Source organism: Populus trichocarpa, chromosome 15 (genome assembly GCF_000002775.5).
Source record: "Populus trichocarpa isolate Nisqually-1 chromosome 15, P.trichocarpa_v4.1, whole genome shotgun sequence".
NCBI classification, from domain to species: Eukaryota; Viridiplantae; Streptophyta; class Magnoliopsida; order Malpighiales; family Salicaceae; genus Populus; species Populus trichocarpa.
The window spans coordinates 941383-965248 of record NC_037299.2 but is presented as its reverse complement, the minus strand read 5'-3'; the positions used below and the strand labels follow the sequence as shown (position 1 = coordinate 965248).

The 23866-nt window shown below is 34.9% G+C and overlaps 2 protein-coding genes across 2 annotated transcripts; both read right to left on the bottom strand.

The window, feature by feature from the left end:
• Positions 1-4277: 4277 nt before the first annotated feature.
• Positions 4278-13346, bottom strand: LOC7475199 (histone-lysine N-methyltransferase ATX5). Its single transcript, XM_052447313.1, has 23 exons — positions 11836-13346; positions 11646-11701; positions 11343-11553; positions 10289-10417; positions 10104-10172; positions 9935-10003; positions 9752-9843; positions 9550-9642; positions 9288-9423; positions 8847-8953; positions 8640-8735; positions 8116-8240; positions 7726-7871; positions 7255-7359; positions 6978-7042; positions 6592-6805; positions 5784-5870; positions 5570-5626; positions 5400-5489; positions 5192-5278; positions 4885-4959; positions 4646-4746; positions 4278-4566 (listed from the first exon to the last, which is right to left on the bottom strand). Exons 1-23 carry the CDS (start codon positions 12886-12888, stop codon positions 4476-4478), a joined length of 3354 nt encoding a protein of 1117 aa, XP_052303273.1. The 5' UTR covers positions 12889-13346; the 3' UTR covers positions 4278-4475.
• A 2636-nt stretch (positions 13347-15982) lies between these two features.
• Positions 15983-17052, bottom strand: LOC7475198 (B3 domain-containing protein At1g05920). The gene has a single exon (XM_002321381.3). The coding sequence runs from the start codon at positions 17007-17009 to the stop codon at positions 16062-16064; it is 948 nt and encodes a 315-aa protein (XP_002321417.1). The 5' UTR covers positions 17010-17052; the 3' UTR covers positions 15983-16061.
• Between the last annotated feature and the right edge of the window lie 6814 nt (positions 17053-23866).

The following is a 23866-nucleotide window of genomic DNA, read 5'->3' as shown; positions in this document are numbered from 1 at the left end:
AATCTCCCCACGAAAACTTCAATTCCCATAGGTATCCAACTTCTCTTCCAATATGTAGAATTACTCAACAACGATGTTATATCCATATAGAAATAACTTCTTTCTTTTTAGTATAACCAAAAAAAAAATTGGTCCATAATATTAGATGCACAAAGATAACTTCGAAGAAACTAGACAAAATAATATACTAAGTAGACATCATACTCCAACTATCCAAATAAATCAACACTTCCCGGCAAATCAAAGACACAAACATGATTATTTCCATCAATCTTCTTCTAAGTATCATTGTAATCAAAGACACAAACATGATTATTTCCATTAATCTTCTTCTAAGTCTCATTGTTTTCATTCACATGCTCCTTATCACAAAAAACTTACGCACGACATGCAGGAGATTACACCAACCTCAATTCCTACACATCATTCCCACCAAGTGGAAAAGTTTGCACTTTGTTATAGAATATTATAGACTCATCTCACCAAGGATTGTGTCACTACTAAAGCCAACATAGACAACTATGATGGCCTTAAAAACTCAAAGAATCACACTTAAAATTTTAGAAGCATCCTCAAGCTAGTGACAACAGAAAGATGTCATGTACAAGATTTTCCCTATAATTTTCAGTGGACCTTCTACAACTTTATCACTACGCTAGTTAATTTAATAGGCTCAAAACTCATCAGTCAGGGTAATTCTATTTTTTTATAAAGTTTTTCAACGACCTGATCACCACACTAGTTAATTTAACAAAAAAAAAAAAAAAAAGGAAGATAGACATGTATGCCCCATGTTTGCTGTCAAATTAAAATATATATAAAAAAAATTGTAGAGATAGATTGGAGTTTGGGGATAAAGTAGAATTAAGGTCGAATGATATGCTTATTAATCTGTTCGCAAGCTAATTCACAGAGGATTGGAAGGTGGAAATCTATAGGTTATTCCCCTGAATCCAATTTAACTTTTTCATTCGAACATGATAATAGATCGGCTTCCTAGATCTCTGCAAGAGTCATCATAAAATCTAAAGATTTTTTTTGTTAACTTCTTTCTTCAACTATCGTCATTGGATGAAAATTAACATGCAAAAAAGATATAAAAAATTTAAATGCTATTAATTAACAGAAATCAACTTTAATGTAAGGGTTTTGAAAAACGAGGTCTGACCTATATTTATATTGAGAATGCACCTAGTCTATAGTTTATAAAGGAAATTGCTAGGCTAGCAGTATAGGAAGTTTGGTTACAAGATGACCACTCAAATAGTATAGGAATTTTTTTCTCTTCTTTATTTGGTAGGAATATATAGTATAGGATATTTACCTAGCTACAAGCTTACAAAAGTATTTTCTTTTGTCAAGAATGTTAATGTACATCAAATTCAACTGCAACTACATATTTATTTATTTATCACTCCTATTTTTTAGAACATTTTAATACAAAAAGAACTTGTAAATTAAAGAAAGCAACAACATGAAATTATTTCAGGTTTTAAGGTTAACTTCTACAAATGCTCCAAGCTCATTATCATCAAACATCAACAAAGTAGCTATAGGACAATTTTGTAATCCAAAAGTTATACCAATGTTCATACAAGTTTAGATTATAAATATGTAGTTATGGTTAACTTGCAAATAACACATAAAATATATAGAGATTCTAGCGTGTATATTAAGTATATATCCAAAATAGTATAAGAGACTGAAAAACAATCCTAGTATGTATACTGATTATATAATGAATTAACTAAACAAGATCAAAATAAAGCATTTACTTGTTGAAATACTTTAAAAATAATCAAGCTTTGTTGTTGTAAATGATTAAAACTTTATTGCTCCTCATTTGGTTCAAAGAATGTTTGCAATAAAACTTTCAAGATTCCAAGAGCAATACCTTATTTAAATGCATTTCTAAATAAGGTCTATAAACAAAAAATTATATAACTGAAATATCTTTCAATAAAACCGAATCTAAGCTCTAAATTGGAAGGAAAACCAATACTTAAAACAAAGCTAAAAAAGGAGAAAACTTGAAAAATCTAAGGTGAGGAAGAGTTAAAATTATGAAAAAAATAGTACAGAAAAGTACTCTTCTTCCAACTCCTTTTTTATAATAGATTTTTTAACCAAAACTGATAAGAATTAATTATGGTAGATACTAAAATAAATTTCCTCCATTATTGGCTTTGGTTATTTGCCATAACACCAAAACTAATCTTCGTTGTTTTTGGTTGTAAAGAGCTAAAAAATTATTCCGTTAAGTTCTAGAAAAAATAAAGAAATTAATTAGACATACTTGGATTGGATAAGACAATGGAAAAAAATAAAGAAATTGATTAGATATACTTGGATTGGATAAGACAATGGACTGGAAAAAAAAATTTCATGGACCAAACTCAAGTACAAAATTAAGTTAGTAAAAAAAAAATTGTAGCTCAAAGTTTTATTTTACAATACACCTAGGCTAAGGTCCTCCTCGAGTCGCATGCATGTGAGAGTTTAATTTCAAATATTTTCACTTTGCTCAGGTCTTCTCCCCTCCCAAAACTTAGATGTCTTTTGAGCTTAAATGTACCCATTAACCATGTTTTCAACAAAATCTTCAACGTTCGAAGTCAAAGAATAGAAGAAAAAAAGCAAGGAGGAGGAGGAGGAGGAGGAGGAGGAAAATGATGTTTTATTGGTGACTGAAAAGGATTTGAAGCAAAGAGATATTAATATTGATGCTAAGGTGTCTCCCTTTTTAACTTTAGCTATAGTTTGCAATATTGTTTATGAGAAACTCAAGAACAAGAGAAGGGAGGAGAAACCGAAAGAGCATGCAATATTAGATGATAGAAAAGAGAGACGGGTTGGTGAGGTAGAAAGCTTTTAACAAGCCTGCTAATTACTTTTGCTTAAAGAAAGAAAGAAAAGTTGTGGGAGAGAAGCTACCCAATTCTGCTATCAAGAGTTATGGGATAAGTTATGAAGAAAGGATAACATATTCAAACGATGTTATGCTCATAGCAAGTCAAATAAGAGATTCAAGGAGGAGATGCCAAACTGTGATTTTGTCACGTTAGAGTTGCCTCAGGAAGTCAAAGAAAAAATTGCTTCTATAAAAGGGAAAGATGTGGAGTTAATGGTGGAGAAACAATTATATTAAATTGATATAAAAGATGGTAATAGATCACACTTACACAAGACATGGCTAGAAATTTCTTGAAAGATGAAGCCAAAGGTGTTCTTAGATATTGTAATTGCTTGAATGTAAAGATTCTTGAACCCTCGGTGAAAATGGTTAATGATGAAGTCGAGAAAAATCTTCACACAAACAATGAGTTTTTCATGGGCTATGATTCTAAGCTAAGATGTGAGCTTGATTATGGGTTTTATATTTGTACCCAAGTGTTTTTGAGAAAATTAGTTATTTTTAAAACGATAAATTCTTTTATACTTAAGTTAGTAAATGTTAAAGGAAAAAAAACTTTAAGGAAATATTGAATCTGAGAAAATTGTGATTAATGAAAACTTATCTTATTTACCTAATGATCCAAGATATTAAATTTTTTTAATGATCTTTGTTATATCAGCTCATCTTGGGAGATAAAGAGTTCCACGATAATTAATTTATGAAAACATTAGTGTATTTTCACTTCATTGGTGGATGGATGGGTGATTATCAATTATATATTGGCGAGAAAAAAAATTGGTCGGGAAAGGAGATGCCTGATGTGGTGCATGTTTTACTTTCAACCATTGACTAGAAAAAAAAAATATACTTATAGAAAATATATTAGTTAATCCTGAAAAATATTTAATGCACACAGTGCAACGTCATGTTATGATTCCTCAAAAATAAAAAATAAAAAACACATTGAGATATGCATGGAAGCAAGGAATTTTGTATTGTACTAGATCGGGACCAAAAACCTGAGACACCAGGAGAGAAACGAGGTGCTGTCCCCGCTCGGGTTGTCAACCCAAGCGAGGTGGCTTCGGCCAGTATCATGGTGGCAGTGGTCAGGTGGAAGGGAAGATTCAGCATATTCTGCTGGTCATCTTGAAGATATTGAGTAACAACAAAGTCTCACACCCATGATGGGTTCCTTTTTCTTCTTTAATTTATTCCGAGATCTTTGTTTTTTTTTTTTTCCTTTTGATGTTTATAGTAATCAATAAACAGCAATTGTGAAAATCGGATTATGGAGCAAAGTATTCTGATTAACAATTTTAATTCATCATAGAATGGATTAGCCTTTAACTATAATAAGAGAACTGTGAGGAGACAAATGTACACCATGCCTGACCTAAAACAGCAGGCAAGCCTATAAATTTTATTAAGCTCAGAGCATGTCAAAAAAAAAAAATTACATTTTTTCTTTTGGCAAAAAAAAATCACAAATTACAAATTCTGTATGACTGTAAGATCCCCGGGCATGGGATAGGGTTAGAGCTCCTTGTGGAGAAACAATGGCTGATGTGTTTGTATCCTAATTCATGAACTTCCGGCAATTTGGAGCTTTACATAAACAGGGAACTTTGAATTCATCAGGTTCATCAGGATCGAACAAGTAATCGTACCTGCCACATGCAACTAAATTTAGTGAGCGATTGAACAGTTGAAAATTTATGAACTCTGACTGACAGGGAAGATGTATACGTTAGCTCATCGCCAGCAGGTACATTTGTCTTCGCAATAAGGACTATACGACTTTCATTATCGCCCACACTCATGATCCTTGCATAGCAATTTGGCATACACTGGAACACAGGCAAATAGAATATACATCATGATAAGGAGAAAAGTAACACTATATTTCGAGCATAGAAGAGATAAAACATGTTAGAATTGAAAAATTGTAAATGCAGAAACGAAAGTTCAACTTGGATGCGACTCACAGAATGGTTTATTAAGCGCGCTATGTTTCCTTTATCCGTGGCATCTACCACTACCTCTTCGCTGATCTTGAAAAGCTGCAAAAGAAAATTAGACCACAGTTTAGCTCAAAAAACGATGAAGGTAGAGGAACAAGGGGGAAAAAAGGAACAAAAGCAAGGAAGGTGGGGAAAGCATGTTCAGCTTATAAAACTTCTTTGAATTTATTGGGAACCGGTATGATCGTAAGCAGAGGCTAGGGAGGTTACTACCACATAGTTTGCATCATCTTTTACTTAATACAAAGAGTAAATGAAGAAGATAACTTACATAGCAGTCTTTGCCTTCTAATCGATAGCGCACCTCCCTCAGATCCGCAATACTGCCTCTCACTTGCTCACCCCGATACTCAAGAACCTGGAGACAATCATGTATCAGCGATGGATTGTATTTCAGTTTTGGTGATTACACGCACATGGAATTCACATCTGAAAATCACATTTCAAGGTTTTTTCATTCATGAAAAAATCATATATACCATTTCTCCTTCTTGAATGTTTCTTCGTGCAAAGAGGCCCCATCCATGTATTCCAGATCTCCCAAAGCAAACTCGGTCATTTTCAGTTCTCTGTGATCATATGTACATCCAAGAGATACTTAGAAGGCAATCTAGAAAGTAATATTATTAACAGAAAGATGGAGACCTACCTGTAAGTGGTAAAGCCTTTCCCTGAAAGAAGAAAAACTTTTCGGCTCCTCTACTACCTGTCGAAGAATAAAACCAGGCACATTACCACTTGCTCGAAGAATAAAACCAGGCACATTACCACTTGCTTTGTTTCTCTTAGTTTTCATGTCAAAAAAGTTGAGAAGATAAAAAAAATATGATATAATACTGAAAGGTAGGAAAAAGAAACTTTACTCTGAATGCATTCAAACTCTGTATCTCTAGGAAAGGATGATGACAAGGTCTTGTCAATCGATGGTAAATAGCTTCTTCTTCTGTTCGCTGGAAAATAAAATAAAATAAATAAATAAATAAGGGGAGGATATATTTGATCTGAAGAGCTAGGAACTTCTATTGTGGTTGGATTTGGAAAATTCACAAGAAAAGGTTTTGTGAAGTACATGTATCATATGTATACTAGGTATATCAATTCTGTTGCTATTTGTAGCAAGTTAAAATGGCTGTGTAATATGGACAGTTAAATAAATCAGTGAATGAACAGCCCACGGCTAGTAAGACTACAGCTTAATTCACATTTTCGTTTGATTATCTAAACTCTATAGTCTAAACCAGCTATTGAAGATAATAGCAAATTTCAGATCCATATAAAATGCCCACAGGTTAGGGAATATAATATGCTAACCTGCAACTCCTAACTATACCTGTTCATAGAGCCCCAACATTTATTTCAAGCACAAATTTGATATTGATCAATTCAACCAAGTAACAATACCACAATATGTTTCCATAATTACATCCATCGTTTATTCATTCTTTTTAACAGCAACAGAGCACTTTGTTAGCCATATATACATGATGAATTTGGCTCCATAACTTCGTGAATTTTTTTTCAAGGCAACAAATCTAGCCAATTTTCTCTTGCTCAACTGGTTGGTCTTGTGATTTTTTTCATGTCATAGATCTTGTTTGTGCTTTGTTCCTTGTAAGAAGATATATCCACACACACAAGAAGAGATAGGCAGGGAAACAATTGTTTAGGTACCTTCTTGTTGCTGTTCACTCTTTTGAAGACCCGACACCTCGCAGCAGAGTGTGGCTCAGACTTAGTAGCTTCTTCCATTGACTCCTCTTCAAGTTTTATTCTATTAGATGAAATTAGCCTTGTACCAGCACTTTTCTTATTTTGAACAAGGCTTTTGGCAGAAAACACTCCTGCAGGAGTCTGTATGATCAAAACCGTGTCCGGATTTGGAGCCCTGCATCATGAAAGAAAACAATAAATTATTATAATATAGCTATAAATGATGTATATGTTTCTTGACAAATGTGAAGGTCAACAGAGGCTTTAATGTGCAAATTAACTCTAAACATCGAAGTATAGGAAAAGGAATGCTATTGGTTTAATCATAAAACATAAGGACTCTGTACCTGTGACATGCACAATATGAAATCATTCTTGTTGTCTGTCTCCCATTTTTCTCCAAGCAGTGCAACTGCGATTTAGAAGGAAGATAATTTAATAACAAAGAGAGGATAATAGAGAGAGAGAGAATCCGATCCATGCCAATTGAAAGCTCAATAACTTGAACTTGTGAAAGAATTTTGCCAGGTGAAAAATGGTATGCATGCATTTTGCATGACTGGTAAAACAGGTGCATACAGCAAGTATTCCAACCCAAACCATTTAGGAGCAAGAGCAACTCACCTCCATGCGATATCCTGCCCTCGAAGCACACATTGCATGGTAATAAGTGGAACACTTGCAACATTGAGTACACGAACCATGAATTTGTTGACAAATAACACAAATCTGGAGTTCCAAAAAAAGCACAATAAGAATTCATCAGCTACGTTTACGGATGCACCAAAGAGCTCACAAATCATAATTCATTGGCATATAGTCATTGATTAAAATCAGTAAGCAGAAAATTAAAGCAGGTTCAAAGCTCAATACAACAGCAAAAAATGCAAAAAAATTAAATGTAAAACGACCAACTTCCAACTTATTCGCCACATGGTTCATTGAATAAAGTAGGATGATGCTTTAAAACCACCAGTCCTCACATGATGCTAATTGAAGTTCTACAGATTCCCGGGTTAAGTATGAGATGCATAAGATTTTACAAGTTAAACTAGAGCAGCTCCAATGCAGTTTTTATGAGAATGAATATTCTACCTTTACAAAAGAATTTGAAGGGATGCTTAAAATTCCAAGAGCAGGTTCCATCTTTTCATCACTTGCAAATGAGACTTCGGGTTGAAACCAAGCACATGTAACATGAACCCATAATGACTCAACATCAGTTGGCTTTAGAGCACCACCTACGAAAAATTGGGAAAATAGATATAAGCTCAATGAAAAAAAAATCACAGCCTACATGAAAAGCAACTAAAGAAATTCTCATATGAGTGTAATAAACCTATTAGTACATAGCAAAAAGTTTTTGGACAAATAACAAAGAGAAACTCGTTATAAACCACTTTATGCAGAAGCAATCTATTTGTAACTGGCTCAAACCCAAGATGGAAAAAGAGAGATTCACTGCGGGATGACCAAAAAACAAACCTTTAACAGGACAAAGGCAACACTCCCTCCTAACATCTGGTGTTTCACATGCTTTGCAAACCCAAGAAGTAAAATCCTGCACGTTTCGTGCTCCATAACATTCTTGATGAACAGCTATCTGACATCTGACAGATGGATAGAATAACAAGTGATACTAAACATTACTATGAAATCTCCAGCCAACAAAAAAATTCCTTGCTCTAATTAGCAGATATATAAGCAGGACATTGTTATCCTCTCTTTTGGGTTCATTTATTCAGCAGACTGCATCAAATTGTAGCTGAAAGCAGATGATTGCGACAAGAAAGAACTCTAATGACTTCATAATATTTAAATTATTCTCCATAAAGTTCTTTTCTTGTTAAGATAGCTTTGTTGCTTTAGACGTCATTTCTCCAAGTGTCAGAAACATGTCTAAAATACAGTTCAAAATTGGCTGAAGTGTCTTTAGCACCAAACATTTCCACCAGCACATAGTATTATGTGCACAGTAATTAGAATCCCTATTTAAACAGTCACAATACCTGTTGCAGATAATAATCTTGTTGTAGTCCCAATCTTCTACCCATCTACAAACTGCACAACGTTCTGTTGTCCACTTTGTAAAAACAGGATCGTATCTCACTGTCATGACAATGGTAATAAAAAGCTCATTGAACAGAGCGAGAAATTCAGACAGTGTAGCTCAAGATAACATACTGATCAGGTTGTATCTATGCTAGAAAAGAAACATGCCTTGTAAGAAAGCAAGCAGCTTCTGCTTCCGCTCTTTAATGGAAGGTCGTTTTTGAGGTTTAGTAGATGAGGCATGCGCATGGTACTCTGCTAACTGCATCATCTGCAAAGTCCAAGAGCAGCTCTAATGTTCGAATTGAAAATGATTGTAAGAAACTAAGTTTCATGATCTTTCTTTCTAAAAGCAAGTAATAAACTTTTAGAGGTACAGCACCATGTAACCATCAAGAGACACAAACTTGTAAAAGAAAAAAGAAATATTCACCAGATACGGATAGATGCTCAGAAGATTTTGTACAAACCCAAACTTGTAAAAGAAATAAGAAGTATCCACAGGATAAGGAAAGAAGCTATAAAGATTTGGTACAGAACCAAACTTGTAAAAGAAATAAGTATCCTCAAGATAAGAAAAGAAGCTCAAAAGATTTGGAACAAACCCATTGCTCTAGCAGTAGCATGGAATCTTTCACCCTAATACTGATCCTCCAATTCTTAATTTTGGAACCTGTGTGCTGTTCCCATTCACTAAGGGCTTGCTTTTCTGAACCACAGAACCCACATTTGCAAACAACCCTAAAAGAAGAGAGACAAAATCTGTAAATAAACTTGACTAAAACACAGGAACCAAGGAAAAGGGAATTTCCCAGAAAGTGCAAGTGCTCAATATTCATGCACTTGTGAAGCTGTATTCCTTCTTACATGTGTAGACTTGGGAAATATGTGCCTTCCATTCCTGAGCAGATAACAGTAACCTTATTAGGTAGCGCTGGTTGACCCTTAATTTTGTTTGATCTGTGCCAAAGGCTCTAAGATATTAGATATAAACCCTTCAACTAAATTGTGAATAGAAAATTCAAAACCTTTTGTTTCTTAATAAAAAACAACATCAAAAGGAACCTACTTGCATTTCAGCTGCGATTTTTCTGAATCTGACAATTCAAAATTAAATTTTGCTTTGCAAGTAGGGCAGTAGTAATCAATGCCCCCCAGATCCTTCAAGCAAGAAAATTGACAAGGAAAGTCAGAAACTTCCATCTATGTTCTCATTATGCAGGTAGAAAAGAAAGTAAAAGTACGGACAGACCTTAAAATGATTGCTGGAAATCCTGTCACACTCTGCATGGATCCAAACTTTACAACCATCACAACGTGCCTGATTCAGAGAGAACAGGAAGACCAATTTGATAAGAAATAAACATTAGTCATGAGCAGAAAAAAATCACAACTCTAATATAAGTTGTAGGTTGACTCACCCAGCTCCCACTGTCTGAATGATTCCAAACCTTCTTGCATATGCCACAAAAATGTTTTGATTTTGTTAGCTGCAATACCAATTATGCAGATGTAAAAATTACAAATAGCCAACACACATATGAGTTAGACTATAGAGACAGGAGTTATTGCATAAAACACTGAAGAAAATACAGGTGGTACCAACCCTAGCACATTTTTTACATAAGAACTGGCCACCAGGGTTTGAACACTTCATTTTCTTTGCAGTTTTTAAAGAAAGGCTCGTGCCACAACCTTCACAGGGTCCCTTGTCTTTATTCTTCCAAATCATGTCCTGCATCAGAGAATCCAAATTTTATGAGATTCAGAAAATGGAAGGACAAACTAGCGCTTCCTATTTTCTTCTTTGTTTTTATAAAAATAGAAACCTTCATTTGAATCAAAACCTGAAGAAAACTGAGGAAAGCTAAAATTAATGTGAAAACATATAGTTCGGTATCTCAGGTTCCATCACAGGAAAGAACCAGTGTAAAGAAAAGTAACAGCTGTTTCAAATGATAAGCTTCCTCGCTAAACTCCCAATCAAGGAGTTGTACAAATCACAAAAAATTGAGCATCTTTTGGTTTATTTTGTAAAATGGTAATCACAAAATCTTTCCAAGAAAAGTGGAGGGCAAGAAATGTACAATTATACTGCGTTTTGGTATCTGTTCTTCTCAGTGCAAAAGAGACTCAGAATGTAGGGCTTTAGGAATGGTATTCCAAGTTCCCTAACTTGCCAAACTGTTTTCATGTTTCTAAAACTCCAAGAACTAAAAGGGAAATTACAGTTTAGAAAACAGAACAGCTCTGCTGCTGAAAGCTGGGAGCTGGGGACCACATCCAGATTCCAGATCAACACTCCCCTAAAATCCTTCCAGAGGCGATAACACCAGAATGGCCCCCTAATCATTACGAGCAATCAAATCAAGCAAGCCTACACTCATGTGATAAAACATCCAAATTCTGATGCAAACCTACTTTTGACGGCCACAATATTGAGAGATCTGGGCCCCATATCTGTATAATTCATACATTTTCTGAGCCTGCTAACTTGGTAAATCTCAAGGTATTGATTGTACCAGGTGCCAGGGATCAAAATTCCATTTACACCTAGGAGTTTAAGACTTTGAAGCCTAAGCACAGGACTAGAAAGAATGAAAATAACAGACAAGGGAGTTTCAAAGAAAAGAACTTAAGAACTACACCATGAAACTTGCCTGGTTTGGAGAATGAAAGTCCTGATCCTGGTTTGAGCCAGTAGCCTCCTGAAGGCACCTATACACAGATTCATCATAAATCGGATTCCCAGCTGCTGTGTTCATATCTTGTATCAACTTCTCGGTGAACCCCTGTTCAGCCAGAAATGCCTCCTCAAACGCCATCTGGAAATCACCATTGAAGTCATCCAATTCAGACTGTTCCTGGAACCTAAGCCAAGAAAAAAAAATTCACTTAAACAGAAAACTCAAATCCCAAGTTACCAACCTATACGACAACAAAAACAATGACAAGTAACACACCTGTCAAGAAAATCCATAAACGGAAAGATCATCCCTCTCTGAACCCAAGCATAATCCTGGTCATGATCATTCAACTTACCATAATTAGCAATCACATCCATCCAAAAGATAAAAACACAAGAGGTCCATATATCCAAAGTAACCTCTCTTTACATAGCAAGTAATTCATAAATTTAAAATCCACACATACCCTTTGATTCCCATCATTTCCAGAGCAACCAAAAAACATCACACAAGCTGCATCAGCAATACAAGACCTCAAAACCAACTCGGGTGCTTGTGTCATTGGATCAATAACAATAGCTGGCCAAAATGGATATTTGTTTCCCGACTTCGCCCACACTATATCCCCCGAATAAAAATCCTCCGGCCCAAACAACTCATCTTCTTTCCTCTCCCCACTACTTGAATCCAAAACCCCACCACACTCAGTATCATCCACCACCAGATTCTCATGCACCGAAGTAAGCGTGCTACGTGAACAACTCGAATAATACTTCTTCATATCAAAACCACCCTTAAACTTCACTTCATCATCCTCTTTCTCCTCCTCTTCCTCACACGTATCCACATACTTGCCAGCACAATGCCTGCTTTGTTTCTTCACTTTACTAACATTTCTGCCCATTCTACGCAATCCGAAACCCATTTTCACTTTCACTTTAACCTTTCTACTACTATTACTATTAAATTGAATATCATAATCAACATCGTCATCATCGTCATCAACAACATCTTCGTCATTATCATTATCATTATCACCAAAGCTATAATCATGCAAATTAGTCTTACTTTCTTTTCTCCAAATTTCAATAACTGAATCATTAAACCTCGAAGGCAATACCTGAACTCTCCCTCTCGATGTCCGCACTAGCGGTGGTCGCGAAACCTCCACCGTCCGATTACTATTACAATTACCATTGTCATTCACCGCTCTCATCTTCATTGAATCTCGGGCATTGGATTCAGGTGGCGAGCATGATACCTCCGTACACCAAGAAGCAGCAGCAGCGAATCCATTCAACGACTTCAAACTCACCGGAATCACACCGGCGGCGACCTCGCGGAGCAGATTGAGAGGATAATAACCACTACTTCCGTGGTGGCTGTTGCTCTTAAGCTTGCGTTTCTTCCTCCGAGATAAAGGTGAGTTGTCGTCTTCTTCACAAGCTGAGTAGTCGCCGAGTTTGTTACACCGTTTTAAACTCGGCATTTGAGATTTCAAGTTCCGCTTAATTATCATCGTCAAAGAATCAAAACCAAAACCAAAATTGATTTCAATTAAGCACCGGAAACCCTAATTTCGAAGGTCAAATTCGGCGAAAACGAATTGAAAAGGCGCAGCATAGAAGGCTGTAGACCAAACGAGCGAACGAGCTATAGAGCGAGGGGCAATTCTGTCAGTAAAAAAAAGAAAGGAAGAAGAAATAGAAGGAGATAATGAACAGAGATCTGAAATAGAGAGAGAGAGAGAGAGAGAAGGAGCTTTGTGTTTCTCTCTCTTGTTTTGGTTGTTTTTCTTGTTCTTCTTCTTTTTTCTCTCTCTCTACAGTTAGAGAGATACAGTGTAGAAAAAGGTATATAAAAATAAAAAATAAGAATAATTTTGTAATAATAATAATGTGGAAAATTGGAAGAAATTGGGGATCGGATTTGTAGAGAGAGAGAGAGGGAGGGAGGGAGATGGGGTTTACGTGGTGGTGGAGGAGGTGATTATAATAGGCTAACCCACGGGGTTTTTTTTTTATATAATAAAGTTACAAAGATATAGATTTCTTGTATTTTTCTTCTTAAAATTCTGAAATTGTGAGGAAATTCTTGACAATGGTGACGGTGTTTTTATAGTTAGCTCCAAGAATTTTGGAATTCGATTTATCTATTTATTTATTTATTTATTGTGATTTTGGGAAATTAGTTTCATAAATTTGATTGAACGAGTCACTGAATTTAACACAATTCAACGAGCTTAATTAAGTTTCAATCGGCCAACGCAAGGAATTAAGATTTCCCTCTGTATTATTTTTTTATGGTTTTGGTCACAGAGATGGAGATGATGACATGAAGGGAACGTTTCTGAGACACACGGAGGTGGAGTATGGTGGAGGAGAGTCTGTGAGTGAAAGTGGGGTGGCGGGCAGTATTGAGAAAATGTGACCCCATTTTGGTGGTGGTGGTGCTGGGAAGGGAGATGGGGGAGGTTGTGTTTTTCATGGTGGTTCTCTGGTAAAATTGGTTCGTATTGTAGAATGGGATTTGAATTTTTTTTGGGTATATGGAGTGTAACCATGGCAAACACGAATTTTCCCACCATTTTTCTTGGAGGGTATTTTAGGTAGTTTGTTTGTATATTAATGAGCTGTCTGGACATTTTAGTTGTATAAACACTGTTTAGTTTCAATTTCAATTAATTAATTAATTAATTTTGATCAAAAGTTGGTTTATTTTCAGATAATTTTTGGGTTGATTGGTAAAAGATTATGCTAAATAAGGATGATAATTTGAGGGATCAGCAATAAAAAAAAAAATTGGTCTGCAAATTTAGGCAGGAAGATGGCAACTTGAGGACTCCCTACAAGAGCAACCCAAAAGGGAGGAGGAGCCTGCGCTGGCCGGACCAGGGAGGATGGCCAAGGACAAGGCCTACCATCTGCTTTTGTGCTATTACAATTGTGGAGGGTGGCTTTTTTTATTTTTTTTTTAATGGACGGGTTTTGATGGGGACAAGATTATGAATTTTAGTTGGGGAAATTTTAGAATAAGATTGGACCAAAAAATTTTGATGGATTGAGATGAGCTTATCTGGGTAAGAACATTGGCAAAATGAGTTGTTTGTTGATGAATTTTAATTAGGGTTGTTGATGCTAGCTAGCTACCATTTTTCCCATGATTTGGCTGCTGGTAGATCAATATACATACACATGGATCTTCAGAAGAGTGTTTTTGCCATATATTTTTGAAGATTTTGGAGAGATCTTACCGGATATCATGATTACAGAGATTCTGAAGAGGTAAAAGGCGGTAACTAATAGAAAAATGGGTAGGTCAAGGTACAAAAAGGACGGGGAAGATGAGTGCTTTCTTTGAAAGGGTTGCTAGTGCTACTGCAACCACAGATGCTGGTCGTGCACCTGTAGGCAGGCAGTGGCTGGCTGCCTGCCGTGGTGGTCGAGGCCGGCTCTGAAGTTTTAACTTTTCGGTAGTACGGTGGGTTTGGTGGCAAGCTGGTGAGGAAAGAGTTCGTGGTAGAAGTCAATGACTTGACATCATAATTTGTACTCAAGGGAACTTCCAAGAAAGACGGACGGTTCACATTTGGGCAGTGCTTTGATTTCTTAAGAGAGATAGAAGGCTTCAAAGGAGATGGATTCTACAGAAGCAACAACAAAGGAATTAGTCAACGGGTTTTTGTTCTGTACCAAAACGTGGACTCGGTGAAAAATCACTAGGATGATGCAATCAAGGAAGAAAGAAAATCCTAAGAGCAAGATAAATGCGGGAAGAAAGGATGATGGGACAACGGCAATGCGTAGGAGGTTTCAGATGGATACAAAAAATATTCAGCCTGGAAAGAAAGGAAGAAAGTGGGAGAAATCTGGTCGGCCGGGACACCGTGTTGAAGGTTTCCATGCAACCTCACAAATTCGGCGGCAGAATGTTCATGGCGGCGAGCAAACTGTACTCTTAACATGAAAAATCAAAGGATACAGTTCGAGAATGATGTTCGTAGATGATGATGCAAATCATGCTACCGTGCAAGCCGTGAATGGCAAATCAGATGCGCTAAAAGGGACCCAAAAGTCAACGTTCTAGACCGGAACTAGCTTTAAATAATAATAATAATAATGAGAGGGAGTAGGTTAAAATGGTGCCGTTTAATTTTTTTTATTAAGAAATTAATCAAGTCAGTTGCTAGGTCAATTTCTAGTCTGATTCAACTAGAGAAATCTTGTTGGAATCAAGTTTTGAATTTAATTTTTAAAAAACATCATGTCAAACAAGTTTAACAACTAGGTATTGTTTTACCATGAAGATAAAGGCAACTCGGAAGCTTTTTATGTTCTTGATAACATTAACATAAACCTTAACGATGCAATGCACGTAACTAAATTTGTGAACTTTGCACCATAATCCGGTTTTCACAATGGATCAAAAGGGGGAAAAATTATATATATATATCAGAATAAAGTGATGAAGAAAAAGCGTCCCATCATGGGTGTTAGACTGAGTTGTTAATCAACATCTTCAAGCTGACTAGCAGAATACGGTGGATCTTCTTCTCCATTCTGACTACTGCCGCCGCCGCCACCATCTTCTAATTAATCCTTCTCTTAAACTAGGACTCGCATATTCAACCACACCAGCATGGCTACCAGTTGATGAACCGATATTGCTTCTGTTAGAACAATTTCGTTGTTCTTATCTTTCACCGACCTTAACAAGAGCAAAGTAGAGGTCGTTTTCTACTCGGAAAGACCAAACCTGAATTCTGTCTTGCCTATGCAAATTACTTCTTCTCCTTAGAGAATTCCAATGTGTTATGAACACATATGATGAACTAACACTGCCCTTCTTCTTAAACATGTTCCATTGCTTGAGATTCATGTCACTAACCATTTCCAAAGAGGGTTCAAGAATCTTTACTTTCAGACAATTATCATCTATAAGAGCCCTCTTCTCTTCATCTGTCAAGAAATTCTTAGCTATAACTTGTCTAAGAGGGATCGACAGACGACTGTTGCCAGCGTTCACGTCAGTTGCATACAACAGTTTGTCCACCACTAACTCCACATCTTTGCCTTTCATAGAAGCAATTCTTTCTTTGACTTCTTGAGGCAACTCTGCCAGTGAGCCAACACCACAGTTTGGCATCTCCTCCTTCAATCTCTTATTTAACTTGCTGTGAGCGTAGGATCGTTTGAAAACGGTATCCTTTCTCAAAAACAAGTCTTGGTTCGATCCTCCATCACGAACCCCAGTCATAATTCCTTGTCTAAAACCATTCCTTTTATACCTCTCCGTAGAACAAGAAGGCCTCTCCTCAGAAGTTCTCTTCCTAGTAGTAGAGCCATCATGAACCTGGTCGGACATAGGCTTTTGAAGAGCTTTCTCCCTCACCGGCCCGTCTATCTTTCCATCCCCCAATATTGCATCCACTTTCTGTTTCTCCTCCCTCTTCTTTTGCTTGAGTTTCTTATAAGCAATATGGCAAACCGCCACTAAAGCATCAAAGCCAGTCACCTTAGCATCCATATCGATATTTCCATCCTTCAAATCCTTTTCAGTCACAAACAAAACATCCACCTCCTCCTCGCTTTCCTTCTTGCGTTCTTCGACTGTGGACGTTGAAGAATCAATGTTTTTCATGGTGACTAAGCTTTTGCTTCCTGTGTTTGAGACTTGAAGCCTGCAGGAGTATATTTATAAAGACAAGAGGGAGGGCGCCATTGTACTTGATGTAAATTCTTGTCAGGATAGAGTTTGATTTGTGAGTAAATCCTTGTCAGAATATTATGAAGCTTTTACAGCCGCTTTTGTTCACGTCGTCAAGGTAGAAACCATAACGGAAAGGGAGAGAAAAAGAGTTTCATTTCAAGTAGAAACCAAAACCCTTTCCTGTTGGGATTTCTGTTACAACTGCTAACGACCATGATCCTGCTCTTGTCACGTCATCGTATAGCATTCTCGTGGGTAAATCTATAAAATATATAACTCCACAAAATATCCAAGTGAATGAAAAAAAAGAAATAGCCAATCATAATTGTAGAAATATTTTAATTTAACATGTAATATAATGTGAGCGTTTCGATTTTGAGTTTTAAATACATTGTATGTATGCGTTTGATTTTGATCGATTAGAAGTAAAATAAAACATGAAATTAATTATTTATTTAAGAAATAAAATAAAAAGAATTAATAATCAGAGAAGGGAAAAATCCCGAAATTGATAAATTAATCAATATGTTTGAATATTTTAACTTCCAAAGATAGGAACTTAGCTCTCCTTGTCTGTTTCAAGTTCGATCTTCTTTCCTAGAGAAATGTCAAAGTCCAATCCCTAAGAAAAAGTGATTATATATTAACTAATATATGACTTGATATATATGTTTTAATTATTTCTTTGTTTCTCCACTTTCTTATACAAAAAAGTAAATAAATAAAATTGATTCCCACGTCTCAATAATCCTAGATTTGTCCCTGTATTGAAGGGATTAGACTTCACATGGGATTTGGATTCTTGGTGACCACCGTTAAAGCTCTACGGATATGGGGCTTGGTTGAACACTTTAAGGGGATATTAGCCTTAATTAATTCAAATTAGCCATTAATTATTATATTTATTTGCGCATTAAGATTTTTTTCTTTTTGGTGAAATCTTTATAAACTATTGCTTATGTATGTTTATGTAAGCATAACTCTTTATCTACTGGGATTGAAACCTAACATGCATACCGATAACAAATTTTGCAATGCTTTTGTTTAATCTGCCGTAAGCTTACTGCTCTTCTGTTCGTTGAAGGATGGTGATGGGAAGCAATGCATCTGATTCGTTTAGAAAGTTGGGGACTAATCAAGATTTATCAGATTTTGTTTTTGGTGGTAATCAAATTACACCGTATCTCTACCCTCCCCAGCAAAGATGATTAATCACAGGAGAGGGTGAGTCTTCCTTATCAAAATAATTTTGTCCTCTTCTTTTATGTTTTGAGTGATTTATATTGGAGATGATCTTACAAATTTGCTGCAAGGATGGCTCATTCATCATACCATTGTTCTCATATATTTCAGGGCACGCTACTCTGAATTCTGTTCTATAGATACATAAATCTTCTTGAACTAGTGCAGATTAAAGAATTTTCAAATTATCGAAATGTTATAGCAGAAGCTGTTGGAAATCTTATATATGCTCTAGTAATTTTACTGCTCTTCTGTTTATTGAAGCGTGTTGACGGACAGAATACCATCAGTCGCAAACATTGATCAAACACTGATGTCACACTTTGGTGCAGAAACAGATGGGCAAACTTCAACGAGGAAACGAGGGCAAAATTTCATGGAGCAGCGAGGGCCTGGCTCCAGTGATCAGCTGACAAGGGAAAAAGGTGAGATGAACTCCTTATGTATATTTTGAAACTATTCATGGTTCTCTTCTATCTTAAAATCTATGGAAATATATATATATTTCTTTGTAAACTATTCCATGTTCTTTCATATTATTAACCAGAATTTTATCTTCTGTTACCTTGTTTGATTCTCCAGAATCTAGTCCCAAGGGCAAATAATAGCCACCCTCTTTTGTTCTTACAGTTTCTGTCAGCCTCCAGGTTTTGATTAAATGTGTTTTATTATTTTTTCAGCTGATCTGTACCACGACCTTCCTTCCTCAGAGTCTTGGGAAGAAGAAGAATAAGGCAATGCCCTTGCAATATTAAGGCTTCCAGTGGTTACATCAACTAGCTAGAAGTAGTTCAAATGTAGTGATATAAGATCAAATGATCGATACAGGGGTGAAAGAAACGAGACACAGTTTATGTCAGACGTTATAGCCTAATTTTGTTCTGGATTAATTCCTCTCTTCATTGTCTCTTCAGCTTTTTCTAGAATTGATTCTTTAGTAACTAAAAAGTTTTTGGACAATTATTATTATTATTATTATTATTCTTGTATGTATGTATGTATAAACTATGTTTTTTAACGTGTTTTGAGTTTATTTGAGCTAATTTGAAGTTATTTATAAGTTTGGTATGCCCAAGAGACTTTATGAATTAATTACTAAAAAATAAAAATTTCTGTATTTTATATTTCAGACCTTGCTACTTGTTACTAATTTTTCATCAGGCTATAATTTCAGAATGTGAATATGGGATGAATGAAAGTTATTAAAGTACACAAATTAAGCTTTCAAGAAAGGTATTATGGACAGAAATCCGAGTTCGTTTGGACTCTAATCAAACCTGCAAAATCAGGTCGAAATTTTACTTACAACAAAATTCTCTACTTTTATAATATAGATTCAAACAAGTATATCTTGAGCCTCGAATATCAAATTCATGCGATTCAAAAGCTGAAAATCATATGCACATCCAGGACTACAACTTTTATGAAGGATTCCAAGTCAGATAAAATCGTTTTGAAGGCAAAAATACAGACGCAATCTAAAGGAAGAGATTGATCTAATGAGAAAACTAACGGTGACGAGCATCTTACTACAGTTAAGAGTCTAACATAGAAACAGTGGGTCTTAAGATCCAAGAAATGTGAAAATCAAGCCTCTTACATTCCATGAATGAAAGAATACAGCTGAAATGGTCGAATATTCCAAGAAACAAAGTCAGAAACAAAGTCTAAGTTGCAGCATAGTCTAAATTACAGCAGAGTTGTGACAACAACAAAGTCAATTTTGAACACAAATTATGAGGGATTTAACCAATTTTAATAACCAAATAAATAAAAGGAATTAAGTAATATTAAGTACCCCTAATCAAAAGAAGAATCCTAACAAAAGACAGCAGCTGAGGGAAAAAATAAAGGAAGCAAATCACGGCAGAAACAACCCCTCTTCTTCTTCTCTACAACATTCTTTTCTCTCTATTTTTTGTTAATTTTTCAGCAGTTATGAACTAAACTTTGGCTTTTGGTTTAGAGGAGTTTTGTTCCATTATTGTTTTAGATTGTGAGAAGGGATGTTTATAACTTTATTTCTAGACATTGAAGTACTTATTTTGCCTGAATTCGATACACAAACTATTATTTTCATTCAAACTTTTTGAATGGTTTATGTGGTAAATATGCTTTTTTTATGTGAATTTTTCAATCCGTAATTGTTGATTTGAATCAAGAATGAAGAAAAATAAATGAATTAGGTTGATTTAACTTTTAGGTTAAAAGAATAAGACAAGTAACAATCATTAAGTTTTTTAACGATAGTTTAGAATACTTGATCATTTTTTTTTTTGCTCTTAAGGCTTTCTTCACCGAATATAAAAATTGTTTTTCAATCTTTAATTTGATTGACATTAAGAAATTAATTGGGGGCATTTATAATTAATTTAATCTTTTTTTTTATATTCCTTGTTTAAAGAAATATAAGTATTTGCTTGAATTAAAAGAATATTTATTTTCCTTTGATGATCAATCTAATTCGTTGAATATACAAATCACTTTTGAACCGAGCATATAACACTGAATTATCTTTTAAGTTTTCTTTTCAGAATTTTAATTTTTCTTAAATTTCTTATCAAATCCCCTTTTTTTTTAATTTTAGTATATTATAGAAAGAGTAAAAGAAATTTTCTTTAGTTTGACTTCTTGAGGAAACTCTGCTAGTGAGCCAAGACCACAGTTTGGCATCTCCTCCTTCAATCTCTTATTTGACTTGCTGTGAGCGTAGGATCGTTTGAAAACGGTATCCTTTCTCAAAAACAAGTCTTGGTTCCATCCTCCACCACTAACCCCAGTAATAATTCCTGGTCTAAAACTATTCCTTTTATAGCTCTCCGTAGAACAAGAAGGCCTCTCCTCAGAAGTTCTCTTCCTAGTAGTAAAGCCATCACGAACCTGGTCGGACGTCATAGGCCCATTCACCTTATTAAATCTCCGCCTCAATATTCCTCCCACAGCTCTTGATAGCAGAACTAAGTAGCTTCTCTCCAAAAAAAACCTGATTCAAGGTATTCAGCATGCTTTTTAAGAGCTTTCTCCCTCACCAACCCGTCAATCTTTCCATCCCCCAATATTGCATCCTCTTTCTGTTTCTCCTCCCTCTTCTTTTGCTTGAGTTTCTTATAAGCAATATGGCAAGCCGCCACTAAAGCATCAAAGCCAGCCACCTTAGCATCGATATCGATATTTCCATCCTTCAAATCCTTTTCAGGCATAAACAAAACATCCTCCAGCCTCCTCGTTTTCTTGTGTTCAGGATCAATCATTTTATATTTATTTTTTTATAGTAATCGAGTAAAATTTATATTTAAAACAGCACTATTAAGAAAGATAGTGACTGAATGAAAGGAGAGTTTACAAGAGGGCATCTAAGAGAAGGAGCAAACAAACAAAAGATCAATCTTTTTATGGTGATTCAGCTTTTGCTTCCTATGCTTGAGACTTGAAGCATGCAGGAATATTAAAAGGATCTGTAACTGCTTATTTCAGCTATAACTAGTTTTACATTTTATTAAAGAATGCAAATTCTTATATAGTTTATGCTCATGCATGACAGATTTTACTGAAATTATTAAATGCTATGACCAGGGACGGATATCCAATTTCAGCAGGTGCAATATAATATAAGTATATAATTAAATTAATTAAGATTCAAAATATCCAAAAATTATAAGCTTTGGATGTAAAGTTCAAAAATTTACATATATTATAAAAAAAATACTCCGTAAAATTCTATGTTTTTATAATTCACAACTGCTTACTACAAGACTTCACAGGTTGAAAACATTGTAAAATCTTTTTATTATCATACTTTCAAATATATTTTTTTTTAATATAAGAAACCAAACAATCATACAACCAATCATTCTCATAACTAACCATAAATTATTTATTTTAATCAACTAACACATAACCATAAGTTATTTATTTCATCAATTACTCGTATTTTTTTTTAAAACTATATTGAAAATTCAACTACAACTAAACAACAAAATTAAATTCATTTTGATCTTCATCAACACAACAACAGATACTAAATACACATAACTAACAAACATTTACTTTGGTTCCAAAAATTCTCATTTTCCCCTCTTAAATGGTCGATCCTACTTTCATCATAAACACTCAATTTTTTCCTTCAATTATGCTTTATTTAGAGTAATTTACACCTTATTTCATCCCAATAACATCACAATTTCACTTTTTCCCACTTTAACATTTAAGAATCCTAATTCAAAATTTAAGATTTTTGCATAAATTGTGTTCAAATCTTTACTTCAACTTGTACAATCAAGTTTATAATGTCTTACTCGATAATAGTATGAACTTCAAATGTTAACCAGTCGAAATTTTCAACTTTTCTTTTTTCCTCTTAATATTGTGAGTTTCCTCTCTCTACTTGCTTTCCTTCACTTGATTTTCCCATTGATTCTTGAGTTAGATGTATTCAATACTCACTCATTCATCTATCATGCTTTAAATATGTGTTCCTCTCCAGGGTTTTAGTAAGGAAGCTCTCAAATTTTTTTTTCTTCTAATTTTTTCAGATCAAGCCAGCAGTTTAACGAGCAAGGAGAAGTTAAATTTCTAGTTTTCCAACTTATTTACAAAAATATCATTAACAACCCTATCGGTTATTTTATTAAGTTCTCATGATTATTTTTTTATTTCAAATATATTTATTTTTTATTTTTATTATTTGTTTTTTTCACAGACTTACTATAGTTTTATGGTAACATTACTAATTTTTAACCTGGATTTCTACCAATATTTTTTCATACAATTCTTTCTTAACTTTTATTTGTCATTTTCATTATAATTCGTCGGGATTGTTTTTTTCATTCTCAAAACGCATCTATTTTTAAGTTTTTCTTAATTTTTCTATTCGTTGAAACCATTACCGGTTTCTACATGATATATACTTCATTTAATTTATTTATTTATTTTGGCAGTTTAGGCAAGTGCTCACATTGCCCACATGCTGGATCCATCCATGGCTATATGAAGTCCTTCAAGTTATGGTCGGCTCCTGTGCTTCTTCCACTCATCTCGGTACTGCTTTCTAAGCTCTCCTTGATTATCCCACTGGGATGTATGTATTCCTGTATGTTTTATGCCATTTCTGTCTTCTTTCTGTTCTCGCTTATCTTTTTGTTAGCTTCAGAGTTCTCTGCAGGCAATCCATTTCCAGCTTCTTTCTGTTCTCGCTTATATTTATAAATAAAAAACATTTAAAAAAAACCTCTATTTCAATTTCAAATAATTTGGAAGAAAAACAAGATTCTAGTCCATTGACGCGCGCGTCAAAGTCAAATTTAAGTAGACATATAATCTTTGTTTTAACAAGGATTGTCACATCTAACCTGAACATAGTGATGCTTCGTCAAATATTGCATTCTGTTGCAAGCTCCATGCCTTTACGCAAAATATATAAGAAACCTTGTCCAAGAAGTTCTTAAATATATTTGGTGGGAAGCTCAAAATATATATGCTGTTCTGTTCTGACATCCTGAAAGGTGAAATCCTAGGCTAATTTGCTGATTCAATTGGTGCCACAATTT

Coding starts and splice junctions, on each gene's coding strand:
- LOC7475198 (XM_002321381.3), bottom strand. CDS start 17,009: ATGAAAAACATTGATTCTTCAACGTCCACAGTCGAAGAACGCAAGAAG.
- LOC7475199 (XM_052447313.1), bottom strand. CDS start 12,888: ATGATAATTAAGCGGAACTTGAAATCTCAAATGCCGAGTTTAAAACGG. Junction 8,736..8,846: donor CTTGCTTTCTTACAAGGCAT/GTTTCTTTTCTA, acceptor CATGACAGTGAG/ATACGATCCTGTTTTTACAA. Junction 5,627..5,783: donor AGAGTTTGAATGCATTCAGA/GTAAAGTTTCTT, acceptor ATTCTTCGACAG/GTAGTAGAGGAGCCGAAAAG.